Raw genomic sequence first — 19,853 nt, 5'->3', positions numbered from 1 at the left:
AGGAGTCAGCCACTAAACAAAAAGTTCCTTCATTTGATTTTTTGCTAGAAATACAGTTACAGCAAGCTTTTACTACTTCTAAAGAAATTTTATAGGTTAAGACCAACATTCCCCTGCCTACCCCTAAAGAGCTCATGATCTATATGGCCACATAGATTTTAAATAGTCCTGTTACAGGTTCTGGGAAAGCACACATGCCTGCCACATCTTTCCTTTCCAGAAGGACATTGAGAAAGTTTCATAAGAGGGGGGAAAATATGGGTTATTGAGAAGGAGAGGGGGGGAAAAAATAAAAGAAATAAGCATGTTCCAATTACAGTAATGCAACATTTTTCAGCAGATCTTAAATGAAGGAGAAACTGAATTTAGCATCAAAGAAGTTTTTCACGGTCTGTTTTTATTTTGTAATTTACTGAACTGGAAGTGTCTTTTTAACCAGAGTGGTTTGCATGAAATGTAGCATAAAATAATAGAAATATCTAACCTCTGTATATTAGATATTCTTCCCAGATGTATTTTTTTTCTTCATATTTCTATAAGATCATCTTCCTTCCTTGAATAATTGGCAAATCAAGGTAGTTCCTTATTTTCAAAACTTCAATAAAAAGTATCAAGTAGAGTTTTTCAACTGGCTACAGATGAAAACAGGTATTTTGGATTATGGAGGTTATTTTTTCTATTCACCTTGACACGATGACTATGAAGAGTGTGCTCTAATTTTATCCAATTACAAAATTAACAAAAATTAAATGACTTCACAAATACATAACAGTTTTATTCTAGCAAAGTGCTTTGAAAACATTTCTAGAACATATAGAGACAGTTTTCTTTAATATTTAAATACTTGGAGGACTTAATTGTGCCATGAAAGAACACTTATAAAAACTTCAAGAAATCAGAATACCAAAATAAGAACAAAAGAAAAGGTTTTCTGTAAAATCTATAATTAAAATCTACTTCTACAGATTAACAGTTCTGATAACTACAAACCCTGACACATTCAGACCTGATTCTACACATTCCAACTGACATTTTAAAAGTAGATAACTTAATGCAAGCATATGGTAATTTTCTAAATGATTCCCCACTTCTTCCACAGGTGATGTCCTTATTTAAATATGGGAAATAGGATTTGAATGTTCCTGGAAGTAAAGAAGTACTTTCATTAGAGAACCAAGAAATTTCCCTGAAAATAATACTCAGAATAATTCTGAACATTAATGCAAAGTGGTAAAATTGTGATTTTTAAACAATACATTTGAAACCAAAAATTAAGCTTGTGCAAAAACAAGGATACCCCAAATGACATACTGGAGTGATCAAATGAAACACAGTGATGGTAAATTTCATTCTGAGCCACTCACTAAAGGACATTTAATCTGTTGAATTTAATCTAAAGAATATTATATAGCAAGTATATATTTGAAAACTGAGTGAATACTTCGGTATTTTCCTAAAATATTTAGAAAATATTTTAGGAAAATACCAAAAATTTAGAAAATTTAGAAAATACCTAAGTTTGCAGTTTAAAACAAAATATGCCGTAAACACTATTGGTTTTAAATTTAGGTTTATCTTCTGAATAAGCCCATTTGTACCAAACCACTTTACTAGAAGTAGTTTACTACATCAGATTGCCCCATGGCTTCACCAAAGTCCCCTTGAGAAAGCAGACGAGGAAATTTGGACCATACATTTTTAAATTAACAATAAAAATTCTCACTGAGAATTTTTTCTCTGCATATAAACAGCATCTTAACAGCTACATGCACTGACTCAGGAAACAATTTCCGGAAGAGTTAAAGAAAACTGAGAAGACTCATTTTATTCTGAGCTTTCCATGTTTAAAAAGAACTATGATTTAATCTAATTTATATTAGATAAGCAAGATAAAAAATGCAGAAAGAAGATTTATTATAATGTTGAATAACTTGCTCTATAACCACAGGTTTATATTTTCATTTCATCAAGCTACATCTTGCCTTTTTCTTCCAACTCAAATGAGACTATCATGTTTTCTCTCCTACTTAAAACCACTGTTTCTAATTGGAATTCTTACAAATTACTTTAAATCTCTATCAGTAACCCTGTGAACTCAGCATTACTGCCTCAGGTATCTTTAAATAAATTTTTCTCATATGGCAACACTTCGAGCAACTTATTACTTCTGTTTGAGAACTGCAAAAACTAATATACTTTCTGCAAAAAAGAGAGTAAAAATTTGTTCAGTTGAACAACTGGTTTCAATGAAGAATTATCTGAAAAACATTAGTAGTGTCTACCAAAACTCCTCAACAAACAAAGAAAAAGAAGTTAAAAATAAGGGAAGAACAATAAAAACCATTATGTACACAATTTTCCTTTTTCTTTTCTTTATCTCAGTTCCTAAACACTGGAAGGTGCCTATTAACACTTCATTTAATATTCATAATGACTATTCAAACTTCTCCAGTTACAAATATTGTGGAAAAGACAAGCGTGGCTATGTTACCTTTGGAGAATTGATTTCTCAAGACAGACTTTAGCATCACTTTCATCTAAACTTGCCAAATACCCCCATCACATTTTAAAGACTAACATGAAAATACTGCGAAATATTGCCTCAACAGCTCCAGCCACAGATTATAAATATAACATTCTCATTTCAAATACATTCAAGCTGAACACAGACCATAGCTTAACTCACCTAGATCTTCATCCAAGTTTAACATATGGCAGAAGTTCATTATTTTAAACCAACACAAATGCATAAGATACATAACTCACAGGATATGTTTTCATGATAACTCATGACAAATCTGGGGGGTCCCATTCCTGTCTCTACCTGCAAACATTGACACACTTCCACTGATGACATGCTTATGCCATGTCAGCCCTAGTGCACGTCTCTGAACCATACTAACTTCTCAGAATAAAAAAAAAAAACCACACAAAAGCCCCTGACCTCAGTGGTGTTGGATGGGATAATGGGGATGACACGTGAGGTGACACAACACAGCACAGTTTTTTCATTATCCTACCAGCTAAAAAACAGCTCACAAAAGACCAAAACAGGTGAAAGCTACAACAAGAAAAGGAGATGATGACATGCAAAGGTAAGAAGAAAGAGGAAAAAGGGAAGTAGACAAGTCCTTCCACTTTTGGCACCAGTGAGTGACTGCTACCCAACCACCCCACTACAGTCATCCTCTGTTCTTCCAAGATGTCTGCCTTGGCCTTCAGTGGTGTCTACAGTTCCAAGTTTTCTTACATTAATATTCCAAAGTCTGATGTTCTGGTGCAGATTAAAAAAGAAACTCCTTTTGTGCTTCTCACTGAAGACTGAGTATCCATACTCCCCATAAAAAACTTCAACACAATTAAAAAACTACTATTTTCTTTCTTAATAACTAACTTCCTTTCAATGTTTCCTAACTTTTCAGTCTTAATTCATCTGACCACCTCAATTTTCTGCAGTTTTGCTGATTTATACATATAAATACACACACACATACATATACATGAATGTATATATTTCTTTATATATATAGTTAAATATAGTGTCCCAGCTGGATAATGGAAATAACTTCCTTCTACAGACATATGGAAGGATGCCCATCTTTCCTACATTCTCATGTTGGTGGTTTATAATGAAAATCAAGTGAGCCAAACCTTCTTGCACGGTTTCTGCATGTTCAGATAATCCCTCTAGACTGAAGTTTTACACCTTCCTTATACGTTTAGATCTCTGCAAGCATTCATAGAGCACTACACCAATTTATCAGTATAACTTCATCTTCTAATCTTGGCCTGAAGAGCCGCTGCACACATTCACAGGACAGTGTAATTCTCTGTTGATACACAATGTGTACCAACATACAGTTACTAACAAAAAACATCATTAGAACTACATATGGACATATTCTCCACTTTAAGTATTCTCCAGTTGTGGACAAAGTGATGTAAGCACTCTGCACTAAAGCAGCACTCTCTGGGTCCACTAAGTTTGAAAATCAATGAAAAAACACACTAAAACCCATGGCTGTTACCTGTACCTACCAATTGTTATAACAGGAGAGAACTATCTTTGTTAAAATCTTAAAATACTAAGCAATACAAAAGTATCTAAAATTTATTAGTTACCTTTCTAAGGATTAATTTCCCAGCTGCCACCCACTCTTAAGACTAAATTATTCCTCAAAACAGAACAAATTAACAATTGTTTCAGCTCCCTAATACTAAGAAATATGTAAGACATACCAAAGCTACTGAATACTTTTGCTCTATGTTCAGTTCCTACATACCCTTTAAAAGCATTTTATCATGAAATCTAGTTCAAAATAATTATAATCTCCCACACGTACACTAACACATTATTCCCACTGAAAAGTATCTGTAAACTTAGAGCCTTGATCCTATCTTTACAAACATGCTTAATAACAAGCCTGTGAATCATATTCTAAAGATGATTCTTGATTAAAAGATGAAAAATGTCTGTATCTATCAGCCAACTAACATGACGATTCTTGCATAAGCTGTATATTCAATTTGAATATTTAACCCACTGGCCTAATTAAACCAGGGAAAAAATCAATATTCTTTTTCACTAATCACATGCTAATTTCAATGCATTCATGAATAAAATTATGAGTAGTTCTTTGTTCAAGATTGTCAGTATTTCCAGAGTGCATGGCTGCAAACACTTGAGGATGCACCCCATTTCAGGTTCTGATAAGCAAGAAAGCAGGTACTTACCCTAAGTGTTCTATATGAGTACTGCTGTTTAAGAATACATTAGGACAGGTGGTTGGACAGGCTTTGATTTTGAATGACAGCCATTGGTTTGATATTGAAATCAAACCAATAATATCTACTATATTAGTGTCTAATATTAAATTACTATATTAAATATGAGAATAATTTATAATAATACTTCAGCATCCAATATAATATTTATAGTGTGAATGGTCACACATAGTGGGTGAATGGAAGCACAATTAACTACATTAGGTGGAACATTTTAACTTTGATGAAGACGAATTACTTTGAAAATTGCATAGCTTTAACAATGCTTTTATATCCTACTAAAAACATGTAGGTATTTCAAGCAGCCCGCATATATCTGAGTTTATCCTATGATTTCACCTTAAGATGCATAGAGAAGGCACATAACATGGTTTATAGAGAGCTGAGAGATCAGTATGTGATGCCAGAGATACTATCCCTCAGGTCTCTTCATCACCATGTACACACTGAATGTTACCACACTGGTCTCTGTCCTGGACAAGAATAGTGCCCAAGCCATCTGCCTTTGCATACCTTAAATTTTTGGTTATAGTATGCACTTATAGCCCTCTCTTTCTGCTCCAAAGAACCTGTAAATGTTCTATAGCTATTGCACCTCCATACAATAAAAAACAAGTTGTGCTAACAGACATGTTTTTAAAACAAGGCCTATGAAACACAGGTACAAGCTGCTGTTGTACTGCCAATAGCACGTAACCAATCCTTGCAGATTGCTCTGGATACCTCCTGGATGCAGGCAGAGCACCAACAAATGCCTTACCTGGCAGCTTGCAAGCAGTGGTACAGTGACATTACCGTAGCCCAGCCCACTGGAACAGGGAAACCATTTTGTTAATAGCAGACATCAGTGAACAAAAAATCCTCAATGAGCACAACTCTACAGTAGTTCTGCAGCAAGGCAACTTCCATCTTTTCAAGAAGGTAAGCCTTTGACCTAACTAGGGTTCACTTCAGCATCTGACTCTCCTCAATCCTGCAAGAAACTCCTAATCTCAACTTTAGCTCACCTGGTTATATGGCATTCTGATGATATCTGTGAAAAAATATACTCAAAGACTGTCCAAGTACCTATCACAGAACCACAGAATGATTTATGTTAGAAAGGACCTTAAATATCATCTAGTCCCAACACCCCCACACCACAGCAAGGATGTCACTCATGATCAGGCTGCTGAAAGATCCATTGAATCTGGCCTTGAACACTTCAAGGGATGGGGCATCTAGAACTTCTCTGGACAATGTGTTCCAGTGCTCCACCAGCCTCTGAGTAAGAATTTCTCCCTCTGTCAGTTTAAAGCCATTTCCCCTTGTCCTGTCATTATCAACCCATATGAAAAGTCCCCCTCCCTCATTTTTACAAGCTCCCTCCAGCTACTGGAAGGCTGCAGAGAGGTCTCCCCAAAGCCTTCTTGTATCTATACTGAACAACTCCAGCTCTCTCAGCCCGTGCCAACCTCCATCATCTGTGACTTCCTTAATCCTGCGTTACCGACTAGCAAACAGAAAAAGCCAGACTTCTTGCACAGCACATTTTGGCAGTAAACACTTCTAGCACACTTTCTGAATCTAAATATGTGTATCTTCTAAATATGGAGTATCCACACAAGTGCAACTTCGGTGTTTCTTAGATGTTTACCTTCCACACCCCTTTATTCTAAAAGACGCTCCAGAAAGCAATGTTGTAGTTGTGATGTGCCCTCACAGTAGAGCACAGTGAAACTGAAACCAGTGAGCGTTAACACCAACCTGACCTCCTGCCACCACATCCCACTGAACAGATCTTCAAGCCAAAGAAATCCAAAGACCTTTGTTACTTTGGAATTAATCACACACATGTAATTCACATTCTTTGCTCTCTGAACAGCAGTGCACCATCTTTAATTAGACAGTTTAATAGACAAAACCAACGATAAAACTGAAGCCATCTGACATGAGGTTTTCCTATTTCAATACTTGCCTCATTTCAATAGCTCAAAGGTCTTACTCTAGCAAAGTTATTCTCTCCCATTTTAAATCCAGATTTTGGAAATTAGATTTCCTTCTGGACAAAATCTACCTCTGAGCACGAACAGCACATTTTTCCCTGAATGCCTTTGGGAGCTGTCAGGAAGCATGTATTTAAGTTAAAGGAGTTATGCCTCTGTATTTGCCTTCTTCCATCAGTGCTGAAACTGCCAGTGAAGATGTGTGTATCTGATGCATGGTAGGACACATTTCTTGGTAGATACCACCCTCTACAGCTTCTGGTTAACTAGTGGAAAAAACTGGGCTGCCTGGTTAACCACTGGAAAAAACCCAACCAAAACCTAAACTTGTAATTGTGTGGAAATAGGTTTCCTTTTGTCAAGAATCCATGCTAAAATGTTGTACAAAACAGTTGTACTGTCGAGGGAGTCTAAAGGCATGTCAGCACCTACTACAGGTTCTTTTGCCCCTGTAGTATACTGGTTAAAAAACAACATTCCACATTTTATTGCTTCTCATGTTTTACACAGATTTTTAAAATTAGTCTGATAAAAGAAAAAAAAAAGAAAAAAAACCTGGGAAATTCTTGCATCCAAGACCAAAAAGGTTTAAGCCATAATCTAAAATGGTTTGATTATTACATTGTGTTCTTCCAACATCATAAAGATGCAAAAACTACTCATTTGGATTCGTTTTAATATAGTAGGCATCAAAAGCCCAATATAAAAATTACTGCATATGGTGCTTTTCTAGCATAAAATAAATAGAAGAAGTCCAAATTACTTAGATTTTTTAAATTAGTAATATTTATTACAAAACAGTACAAATGCTTTTCCCTATAAATAGCACAATGCCCAGCTACTGGAGAAAACCTCCTCAGATGACAGCTTTAAAACAGATTTTTACTATGAATAAACTTCACACACATCATACCACAATCCAACTATGCAGCATTTCCTATTTTGTATGGATAATGTATGTATCTTACTTTTGTGCGTCTCTCAGGAAATACATACAGCAGCAGATAATCACTTACTCTTTTAGCTGACTAAACAGAGCTTAACAGGTCTCAATGTAGCTCTGATTTAAAGGCTTATAAACAATGACCTAAGCATACCAACAAAAGTGGAAAAACCTGAAAAGAGGGGAAAATAAGGCAAAGACAATTGAATCATGGGGCTAATAAGTGACAAACAAAACACAGATTTCATGAAGGAGGTTTGCTGAGGAATACTTTTTTATTGAAGTTTCTATAGAAGTAGCTGGTCAAGCTCAAAATAGTAACCCTTAAGATTATAAACATTTGCCTTAAGTGCACTTTTTTTGCACTTGCTGCAAAAATGTCCTTACCAAATTTCAGTTAACAGACCAAGGAGGAAATCAGTTTAGACTATTTGCCTATTATATAATTAATTTTCCTAGAGGAAAAGAAAAATAAACTCCTGACAAAGTATCTGAATTTTTTGAATGATGAAAGCAGCAAATTCTTAAACTTCAAATACTTATCATTCAGTGAAAATCAAGCATCATCCTTCTCCTACAAAGTGACTGGCAGAAAACCACACAGGCCAGCACAGGTTTACACAGTTGGGTACTTGAGCTGGTATCTCAGAGATCAAATAGGCTAAACGTTGTACTCCCCGGTGTTATAAGAAAACAGTTTTGCACAATGTGGCTGAGTTTTATCTTTCTCTATACTAAAAAAAAAAACAACTCTGCACATCAGACATTTTCAAACGACTTCTGTCTAATTCCTAAGTGAGACTAATCTTAATTTTTCCCATTAGGATAGGAGAAAGAAGCATGACAAAAACCAAGAAACTACTCCTCTATGTCAACGTATTTGGCGACGTGCAAAATTCCGGTCATTTTGGTTAAAAAAGTGTCACTACTTTAAAAACTACCATTTTTCAAGTAACAAGGAAAGTTCATGATACATGGATTTAGAGCATTTCTGCAGTCACTTTAACACAAGCTCCATCAATTCCATACAATCTACTTCACGTTTTGCACTCAAAAGTAGGTGAAGTCATTAAAGGAGATCTGTTACTGGCAGCCACCTTCATACCTTTTCTTTTGACCAAAACCAGATCACATTTTGACATGAACTGTTAGAAAACTGGATGAAGCAGAGCACAAGAGCTAAAAAAAAAAAAAAAAACAACAAAACTAACTACCAAAACCAACTTCTCTACCTATAAAAACAGAGGTATCACCACAAAATTGTTTCAACTGACACTCCTCTACTGTGACTGTGAAACTCTTCCATGAAGGGAGGCAGCCAAGCAAAAGTACAGCTAAATTCTTCCATCCTATTAATAGAAATGTTGGAAATGCCTGCCTAATTTAGCTTTTACTTCCTTTTTCAATTTAGACTAACATCTCCCATGAGATATTTGAAGCTCTGTGACCAAACAAGACTCACCCTGGCTCGTCCCAAGCACATCTTCAACGCACATTTAATAGCGCTCTTTTACAAGGGCACAACAAAACCATCCCTTACAGAGCATGTCCAAGCTGCTCAGAGTAAAAATTTTAGAACATTCTGTGATAAGAGGCTAGGATGGTGCAGGAACAAACTTCACTTAACATGCAGAGCAAAAAGGAAGCTGAGTTTTTCCAAGACCATACACTAAGCTTTACCAATTCTCAGTAGATAAAGCAGAAGATATTACCAAGGGGAACACATCCTCTTTACAGCAACACTGTTATGTCTGAGTTTCATAAATCCAAATCAGTTCTTTCCCTCATGCCTCACTTTTAGAGACTCTTCCTGAGCCCTTCATTAGTGACCATGGGGTCATGAAATTTCACAAAGATTCAGAGCCAATACGGAGTTTCAAACTTTTAGTCTGAAACTGGATGGGTAAGGGAAATTGTATACAGAAAGAGCTCCTCAGTATCCACAGCTTTCAGCTGGGAATTTCTCTGTTTACCATGAACAAAGACATGTCCCTATCACAAACAGCCTCTAAGATAAACTAAAGCCAAGAGAAGTAGTAAATAACATCTGTCTTTTGGTTTTCAGTAAAAGGAAAGAAACCTTCAGCCAGATTCTATCCTTAAAATTAAACTGTTTCATAAGAAAAGCTCAAAAAAGAAAAGAATTAGTTATTCCATTTACTTCAAAGTAATGTTGTTCATTGGTTAAACCCTCAGAGAGCTAAACCGAATATGGAACTCTGGTAAAACTATGTTTTAAGACATCTTGTGTCAGCCCTAGTATATACCAAGAGACTGACCATTCCTGTCTACAAAAACTCCTTATTAACAGTTTAAAATAAGGACAAAAGCATCTCCTCCAACTCACTGTATTTTACTCACAGATCATTAAATATGAAGAAAGTCTCCTCATAAACTGTGTGTAAACAAAAAGCAGAAAACCCCAGCAAAACAAGAGAGAAAATCAGACCCTAGAAATGCATGAATGCTTCAAACACATAACAATGAAATCCCAAGCATATTCAATTCAAATTCATAACAATGAAATCCCAAATTTCAGAAGTTATACAAACTGTGCTGCTCCCTAGTATTTGAGAACTAACACAAACTTCTTTGGATTTCCATCCACTTACACACCAAGTTCAGCACTGAAGCAAGCTTCACATATTCCACACTTTTAATGCAAAGCAACCTGCTTGGAAATTGACTTATGTTACATTTGATAGGCTTAAATGATGGTACATAGTGGCAAGGCACTTCAACTGAACAGGTCAGGAAAAAAGCTTGGGCTAGCTCCTTATTAACTATCAAGAACCTAAAAATAAGTCTGTATCCAGACAACCATTTTTCCTCAAAGCCCAACAAATTGTATACTAGTCCCTGTGTATCAAACAGCTTATAGCTAAGAGTTGTGCACCCTGAGCTTTTCCATTCATCTGCTAATCAAATGTGACAACTTACTAAGCATGAAATACCCTTATTAGAAATAACTACAGTCCACAAATGCTGAGGTGTTCATATATGGGTTCATTTTTTTCTTTTTTCCTATGATTAAAATCCACCTCACATGTATTTTTGATACTCTAAATCTTATTCTGCAGTGCTGCACTGTAACACTCCTGACTGAAATGCAAACACACTAGGGAGAAATAATCCCTAATAAATTTATTTAAATAATCCCTAATAAATAAAGACTTTAGGTTACTAATATATAACAGAAAAACTGATTTAAAGGATAATAAATCCAAATTCAGTCATTTGAATAAAAACCAGCTGATCCAATCATGGCTATATCAATGAAAGCTAAGGGACATGGACATTCAGAGAATTAATTCAAAACTGAAATCTACCTAAGGATTCCAGTATAATTCTAAACAGTAAAGAAACTTCACTTCTCAAGAGAATAAAAGAATACAAGGATATTGTTCAAAAACACATTTTTCTTTTTTTTATCTGCAACTAGGATTTGAACTAGTTATGGTTCATGATAAATAATAAATAATAAAGTATAAATAAAGTATAAGAATAAAAATTAATTGCAAGTAAAATACCTGAAGTTCAGTCCTAAAACTTACAAACTGACTTAACTGCTTACATAAATCTTAAATTCAAGTGCCCTTGTGAGACAGAAGAATGAAGGCATTTTATGAGTAAGCAAGACTCGATGAAACCAGCCTTACATCAACCCAGAAATGAAGATTTGCTTTGGGAACTACAACTCCATGAGGCTGCAATACATAATCAAGTAAATACTCCCAACAAACTGATTTTTAAATGAAAGTTATTTTTAATCTCTCCATAACAGTATACATCCCGAATTACGGACACCAATGGCTTCTGGCAAATAGAAAAGGGGACAGAATTAAACATGATCAAATAACGCCACCATTCCCCTGTGTGGAGACTTAACCATCACAACAGTTTGAACAAGGTTTCAAACTTCACATAAAAAATGTCAGATCCAGAATACAGAGTTGCTGATCAGAAAAATTCATAATGTATGAAATAGGCTGCAATGATGGCTGAAACTATGATAATACTGGGCAGAAAGAGAAGGAAAGAGGATAAAGCAAATTCAAGCGTGACCCCATTTCCAATTAAATATTGACCCATTCATCAGCAAGAGTTGAGGTACCAGCTAAATAAACCAAGAGCAACTGCAGGCAAATGCATGTGAAATGGCGATACAACTTCTGAACATATGGGAAGAAATGGAGAAGAAAGGGACATGCTACATAACACAACTAAACCCAAGACAAAAAGCGCACACTTGAGAGGCACAGAAACACTTCAGGTCACTTTACAGATCAGCATCCACCCCAGAAAAGCCCAAAGACCACCAACAGCAAAGCAAGTTACAAGCAGCCCTTAAGGACACCAAGGAGCATGAAGACACCAATGTCTACCTTTGGACAGCCAAGGCATTCAACCTCTCGCCTGGCAGAGTAACAAATCACAAACAACCAGAGCTGCCCTGAGTGGATTTACTGCCAGGTGAAGGTAAATACTTTTTTTTTTTTAAATTAAAAAAATATTTAAAACATGTTTAATTCTGCCTATAGCTTTGTAGCCTGAGTTTAATTTAAAACTTTGCATGTTGCACACTTGGAGTTGGAAATCAAGTTGACTATGGCAACTTTAGAAACTTATGCTGTGCAGATGAATACAAGTGGGTTGGTTTGGTTTTGTTGGGTTTATTTTTCTTTTTTTTTGGAGCAAAAGTAATTAAGGAATTATATGAACGTCATTATCACCTTTTTGTAAATGGATAAAATAATGTACTTTTTTACAAGTTGTTAACATGGACAATTTGTTTATATACTAATTGTTTAACTAGGACACAGTGTTCTTAAGGATTCACAATTTATGTTTTAAATTTTATTAAATTAACTATTCAAAAAATCAAGAAAGGTTACAAACAATACAGGCACTTTGTTGATGTCTTAACACACAGCCAGCAACTGGAATAGCTGAGCTACTGCAAGCACCATATTTAGAGTAAATATGTGAAATGCCAGAGCAGTTTCAACCCATGCAAACTTCTCACTTCCCACAACAGCAAAAGAATCACTCCTGCTAGAATGGCACTGCTGCTGGAGCATATGAATGTTGTGACTGAAGGCCTGCTTGTTTAGGAGGAAGCAATAAAGGACAGCAAGTAAAGATTTCAAAAGGGTCTTTTCAGGAGAAAAAGCAAAAAGGAGTTGATGAGGAGAACTCAGTAAATTAACATCGGTATGAATGAAAGTACATAGGAAATCTCAGAATGAGTATAATCCCCACTTTTGGAGGTTTTTAAATTTATTTTAGGTTTAGACTACTTATGACTACTTTTGTCATGACCTGCATAAAAGTCTCAAGATTTCCCTTTACGCCACCACTGTTCACTCCAGTAATGCTGTATGCTTCAGTATGCTTCATTCTGTGAATTAACATGCTCAAGTCAAATTTTGATGTAGATCTTGATCATTTTCACCCTCTCTTCTGAGGTAAAACTTATAAAAGCCTAATTTACCCTTGTATACTATTGCAAATGATCCAGATAAGCATTACTTTAATAAAGCTCCTTTAGCAAAATAGCACAGGAGATTTTTAGTCACAATCAGAAAATCCAGCATATTTGCTAAATCTGTATGAAATGCTTAACTGCATTAAGTTATTCTCACACAGTTAAATACAGCTTGGTTCCCTAATTTCTAAATTCCCAATACCCAATTTGTGACATATTACTCATAACTTGGATTTATCGTCAGTAGATTTGAGACAACCACACCTTAGCACTGAATTTACTAACATTATTTTTAAGTTTAGAAGCTACCAGTCAATTGATAAAGCTCTGATATAAACTAGGGGTAAAATACAAAGTAGAGCAATATTTCTCCTTCAAGTCTTGAAGGATACAGTTACTTTGAATTTACTAAGAATTCGTAATCTACCCACTCATGATCATGCTTCACAATGGAGAAAATGGCCAGAAGAGCAAGGAAAACAGTAAGCCAAATAATTTTACAGCAACACAACCTTCTTTCCACTTGATTGCATTCTTTTTTGTTAGTTACTTGTTGGTTTTTAATCAGTTGCAGATACAATCAGTAATAAAATCTCTCTCATACCCAAGTCTTTGCAAGATAACATTAAGCTCCAAATTGCAACTACTCCCAGAGTTAAGACTTTGACCCGCAGGAAATCTAAATGGCTAAATTCACATACTCATGAATAAAAAGCAAAGTTTGCAGCAGAAGAGTTTGCTAAAATACTCAAAAGGACATATACTTGAGATTATTGCTTAAAACTTGTATTGCAAACTACTTGAAAATATTAAATAACTGCTTAATAATTGTAAATGACATGTGTATAAAGTCTTGAAGTAGAGGGCTTCAAGACTTTATACACAAGTCATTTACAATTCTTACCTGATTTCTACTATCATGGTTGAGAAAGAGTTACTTCAGTTTACAGAGAAGTGGACATATCCTACCAGCAGTAAAGCTACTACGTGCTATTTTAAAGCATTAATTGATGTATGAGATGTTTTGAGTGAAAATGTTTTAACAGCAGTGAGAAATTTCAATTTAAGAAAGCTGTTTAATAAATTAAGCTTTCAAATACAAAAGGTGTCTTGGCTTCAGAAAAAATGTTGCATTTTCCAGAGGGAATGAGACACCAGTAATGTTTTTTAAGTGAACTTTCCCAGAATTCTACCATCATCAACAAATCATATACTTTACATAAGGCAACAAATGCAAAAGTCAGGAAGCTTTAAATTCCACATTGGATAAGTCATCTCTTGTATTATTATGCAAACTATCATTACTTTGTGAGACAAGCCATTAGGGACAACTTAAAATTTTCACATCTACAAATCAAAAACTGATTTGAGGATTAGGAACTGAAGACTGAAATAGATCATTAGGTCACAGGCTGAACGGCAAAGAATGTTTCTCCCAAGTGTCCCTTTTAGAAAATGCAAGACATGACAGCACCATTAAAAAAATAATTAAGAAAAATCTCAGCTAGGGCTATAGCCCAAAGTTACATGAGACCTGAATAATCACTGCTACTGGGAAACAATGGTGGTGGTATGAAGAGTCACAGGAAGCTGATTGCAGGTGTCCTACAGCTTCTCCTCCTTAGCTCCTGCCTCTTACTTCATCTGAAGCAGAATACTGCTTCAGGCTAAGTAAAATAAAACAACAGCTGCACAACTACACAGCTATTCTTTCTGCAAATGAGCAGCTGTAGTAGAAAATTGTCCCTCTGGCAGCCAGGAGGAGTATGATAGTTCTCATACTCTACTAAAAGGCCCGAACAAATATTCCAAAGGAATTCCAGTAAAAAGTAAGAAAGTTGGCTAAAGAAAGAAACTATGAAGGAATCAGAGAAAAAACTCAGAAAGAAAACTGAATACTTCAAAAGAAAGTTGTAATAATGCAATTATCTGTATTTGGAATAATTACAGTTACAAAGAACATTTCTAAGCAAAAATAAAAATGGATCGCCTCCAGAAATTTAAGTCAATTACAAAAAGGAAGCAAAGCTGCAAGAAACCTCAGGTGATTCTGCCAAAACCAGAGACAAAATATGAGTTAGTTGCAGCACTAAAATACCATAAAAGGAATGTGGATAATCTGTGTCTACTGAAGAACACAGAAGTACCCACAGAACTAGGAGTTAATTCACCTCATCACCCAGGTACACTTTAGCGTATAAAGGCAAGTGAACCCTTATAACGCCGGTTTTCCCAGCTTCTCTACAAATCTCTTGGGTGATCCAGCAAAAAGCAATGATCCTTGTTCCTCAGTTCTCCAAGTTACCCTTTTTATACCATCTCAGTTTGAAATAGAAGCTGTCCCCAGCACAGACATGAAGCAGGAGTTTTTCACTGGGCTTTTCTCTGTCCCAGTAGTAGCCTCTAGACAAAACCCTGACACCAGTGACTTAGGAATTAAGCTCCCAACAAGTTCCTTCGAGTTTCCTTTGCCTTCCACAGCTTCTCATACACATCTACTCAACACAGGGCAGAGTTCTGGTTTACTGCCTTCCTTAAAAATACATGTTTTCTTTCACAATAAGAAATCAAGGAAATTACACTCTGGCTTAATTATAGAGATATTTCCTGTTAAGAATGGGTAATTACAGCATCACAACTTCCTTCCAAGTCATCCTTCCACATTCTCATTTAAAGAGGGCTACTCCATTAGCTACAAGCAGATAGGGTTACTATGCCACACTCATTCAAGAGGCCAACCCTAAACGAGTATCACAACAAAGCTGTTTTAAGTACACTCCACAACACACACATGTACACAAACATTTTTATGCTACTGAGCTATCACTGTTACAGCAGCTTCACTGAACCAACCCAGCGAAATTTACTAGACGTTAGCTTCAGATATTCCTAATATTAATTATCCACCACACATACAAACACAAGCACACCTCCCTCTGAGAATCACATAAAAAAGGAGGGAAATCTGGTAACAAGTTTCCCAGCACCATTTATATTCTAACAACCCAAAGCACTTGTTCTTAGCATCACTCTCCAACACTCAACGTGGGGACAAAAAAGCTACCTAGAAAGAAAGGGTTGTACCAATCTGCGTGTGCAAGTTAAACCCACAAACCAGTTTAGAGCTCCCTCTAATAGGTGTAAAAACGGGGACAAAGTCCTAGTGAAACTAGGTTTTCCATAAAAGAAATTCATGAACTATGTTTTGAGGGTTCCAAGGCTATTAAACCTGATTTCTGTAAAACAAGTAATCCATCGCAACAAGCACAGCATTCAGAACAGCAAACAGAATCCTTAACCCAGCTCCAAGGCTGGACCTTCAAAACAGAAGAATAAAACAGTATCACGGATTCAAGTATACAGCCTCAAGATGATGTTGCTACCTATCACAAGCCATGTCCACTTGTAAATTAGAAATCTTTCTCCCCCAAACCAAACAACTAAGCTTTGTAATGGGAGAGAAAGCATTCTTTGAAATATATTACATTTTAACCACCATGAGCTAAGGAAAAAATTCCTTTTTAACTTCCTTGATAAAGATAACCATCACTCAGGGAAATAGAGGCAACCTAGGATGGAGAGCACTTCAGTTTTTAAACTCCACACACTGTCAGAAGCAAGATAAATAAGAATAGGAACAATTAAGTTAATGAGTATCTATGTTGGACTTCCCTCCATTTTTATGAGTTAACATGAGGCTGAGCTAGTTAAAACTATTTGTGACAGCTCAAGCTTAATGAAGAAAGCATTTCAGTAACAGGACAGTCAGAAATCTTGAGATGTGTACAGGAAATACAGAAACAAGAATGTATGTCATGGCCACAGAACATGCTACCAGACAAAGACTTCATTACTGGACAGTACAGGAAAACTCAACTCATCCGCCCACCAGGACACAACCTATAGTAAGTTTTACCTGTATTATCATAATAAGCAATAATCAGAAAAATATTAAGGCAGCATGCTGCCTATGAAGACAGGCATATTAATTGTCATTTACAATGAGATGTCAGTTCATAGACCTTACCATGTTAAAATGGTTGTTGTAAAAGGAAGATATGTACAAATTGTTCAGAAGTGGGGCTTGAGTCACAGCTTGTGTAAAAAATATTTATTTTAAAGTATACAACCATAAAGGGTATGAACAAAGAAAAAGTTCAAAATACAAGACCATGTGTCATTTCCTGATGCCAGGAACAGAGACTTCTAATAAATATATCAGGGTACAAAGCATCTAGCCACAATCTATTTTAACCACTAAAAAGAGGGACTAATTAACAACCAAGTTTTCTTTGCTTTGATAAAAATTCTCAGAGAGGCAGAAGCCAGAACTCCTGACAGTCTAGAACAGAAAAAGGAAACACAGAATTGGTCTTCTCATCCAGCAACTACCAGACAGCTTTCTAAGGAAGTCCAGGCAACCTTCTGAAGCAGCACCCTGGAGGTCTCCATTAGGCTGTTGCCTAGCAGCCCTATCCAGAACATCACCCTTTTACACACACACACCCCCACCTGAAGAGCAGGTCTCTGGCCAGCTTCATATTCTTTTCAACAAAGCTTATACCACAAAATAATTCAGCTCCTAAATGCCTCATTACTGAAACCATACTTTTAGCACAATTACAGGCTAAGCCTGACAAAGTTTGTTTTCCAGAAAGCCTCACTTCTGCTGTGTGAAATCCAGTAACATCACGATTTCATACATATGCCATATGACAAGGGGTTTTCTCTACCTGCCAATAAGTTAGTCAAAGCTCAAATATTTCCGCAGTGTTCTGACACCCTTAGCTAACCAAATATAACAAGACCACTCAGTTACTATCATCTTCAGCCAAAAGATTAAATGAATGAGGGCATACCAAAAAGAGTCAGAGGCAGCTGTTCTGGGACTACCCTAAAAAATTAATCACATTGCTCTCAGGTACTTGCAGAACAAGAATTTCTTAAACCTTTAACATGCACATGTTTTGGTGGAAAGAAGAAAGAACTACAGTACAATTAATCCTACTACTATCATCTGGTGTTCTCATTTGGATACAGAGCAATTCAGAAGGCACAAACTCAAGAGTCATGAAGAGTCAACCTTCTCCTGCAGACGTGGGTGGGAGGAATGGAGAAAGCACACATATAGAAGGCACAGACACACAAATCTCTCCAGTATCTTTTATTATATATATTTGGGAAAGTGAAAGGGGTGGGGGGGAAGCTGTCCTTAAAAGGCCCAGAATAAACAGATGCAAGGCAATCAGATATTCAGACCAAGAACTTCCTCAGTCCTGTGACCTTACAGCTTAGTGGAGAAACGCTATTGTGAACTTTGGTGTTCATCATTCTCTTCATAATCACCTAGGCGGATCACAGCTGATAGAAAACCTTTTAAGCCTTTCCACCTTCGATCTGCTCTTAACAGAAGCTGAAAAATGGCCAGACCCTGCATGGCATGTTAAGACCAGGTACCGAAGTTCTAAAGAAGTCCTCTTAGATACATCTTTCCAAGTGAATGAGACAGAGTAGAAAGAAGGAACATCCTCACTGAGAGAGATTTGCCCCTCAAACAGTCGTTTCATATGTTTTCCTATATGGAAGATTTACATGATCGTTAAACAAGGATTTTTTTTTTTTCCCGGGTAGATTACCTGGAAAATAATTAAGATAACTGATGAGCTATTCCTTCCTGAAACTCCTGCACCTCCTCTAGAGAATGGGGGAGTGCTGCCCTAGCACGACGCAAATGAGATCAATTAGTAAGGAAATTGCAGCCCACTCCTCTGCCTGGCCTCCGTGGTTCTCTCTCTCCCTAAGAACGGGGTACGGAGCAGGTCCTGTCCTTCAGGAGCTCACACTGTCCGGGGCCCTGTGCATAAGGAAGAATGGCAAGGCCCTTTTTGGAGAGCAGATATACTGCACAGCCTCTCCCAGGCTCTCCATCGCCACGTCCCCGACCCTACGCCCCCGCCCTCGGGCTATGCCCTACGCTGAAGCCCCGAGCTCCCCCGCCTGAGAAGGCTTCCCGTCCCCACGAGGCCGGTGGGATGGGCGGCAGCCCCGCAGCGGGACCCCGGCACAGGCCGGGCAATCCCGCTCCTCGGCGGGACGCTCGGGAGATCCTCGGGCCGCCGTTCCCTGCCGGTACTCACAGTCCAGGTGCTTCTTCTTGGGGCCCATGACCTCGTGGGTCGTGGCCTTGCACACGGTTTTCGAGACGGCCGAGCCGGTCACGCTGTGCTGCGCCGCCGTGATGCGGTCGGTGAGGCTTTGGCCGGACATGGCGGGTTCGCTGGCGGCGCTGGAACCGAGCGCGGCTCCGCTCCCTCCTCAGGGGCCGGGACGGGAGGAGTCGCCGGGGGGATGGAGCTGCGCGGGCTCCTCACCCCGCCGTGCCGCAGGCGGCCCCCGCTCCGCCCTCAGGGACGGACCTGTCACCCGAGCAGGGACCCCTCCTCCTCCTCCTCCTCCTCCTCCTCCCGCCCCCCTCCCCCGGCCGCCGTCCCCTCCCCCTGCGCGCCCGCCCGGCCGGGGACAGGGACACGCACTGGGCGCCGCAGGAAAATGGCGGCGGCCGAGCTCCTCCTCGGGCCTTGCCGGGCCTCTCCCGTGTCACGTGACAGCCCGGCGCCCCGCCCGCGTGACACGCACCGCCCCCCTCAGCGCG

At 37.8% G+C, this 19,853-nt stretch overlaps 1 protein-coding gene across 5 annotated transcripts in view; it reads right to left on the bottom strand.

Annotated features, from left to right (window-relative positions):
* Positions 1-19,624, bottom strand: part of PICALM (phosphatidylinositol binding clathrin assembly protein) — a 66,269-nt gene extending 46,645 nt beyond the window's left edge. For all 5 annotated transcript variants that reach the window (XM_066572321.1, XM_066572323.1, XM_066572322.1 and 2 more), the window contains exon 1: positions 19,339-19,624. In XM_066572321.1, coding sequence (XP_066428418.1) covers positions 19,339-19,468 — 130 coding nt within the window. In that variant the 5' untranslated portion in view covers positions 19,469-19,624. The remainder of the gene's footprint in view (positions 1-19,338) is intronic.
* Positions 19,625-19,853: the final 229 nt, after the last annotated feature.

This window comes from Molothrus aeneus, chromosome 2, assembly GCF_037042795.1.
Source record: "Molothrus aeneus isolate 106 chromosome 2, BPBGC_Maene_1.0, whole genome shotgun sequence".
NCBI lineage: Eukaryota > Metazoa > Chordata > Aves > Passeriformes > Icteridae > Molothrus > Molothrus aeneus.
This window is presented reverse-complemented; position numbering and strand designations above follow the sequence as displayed.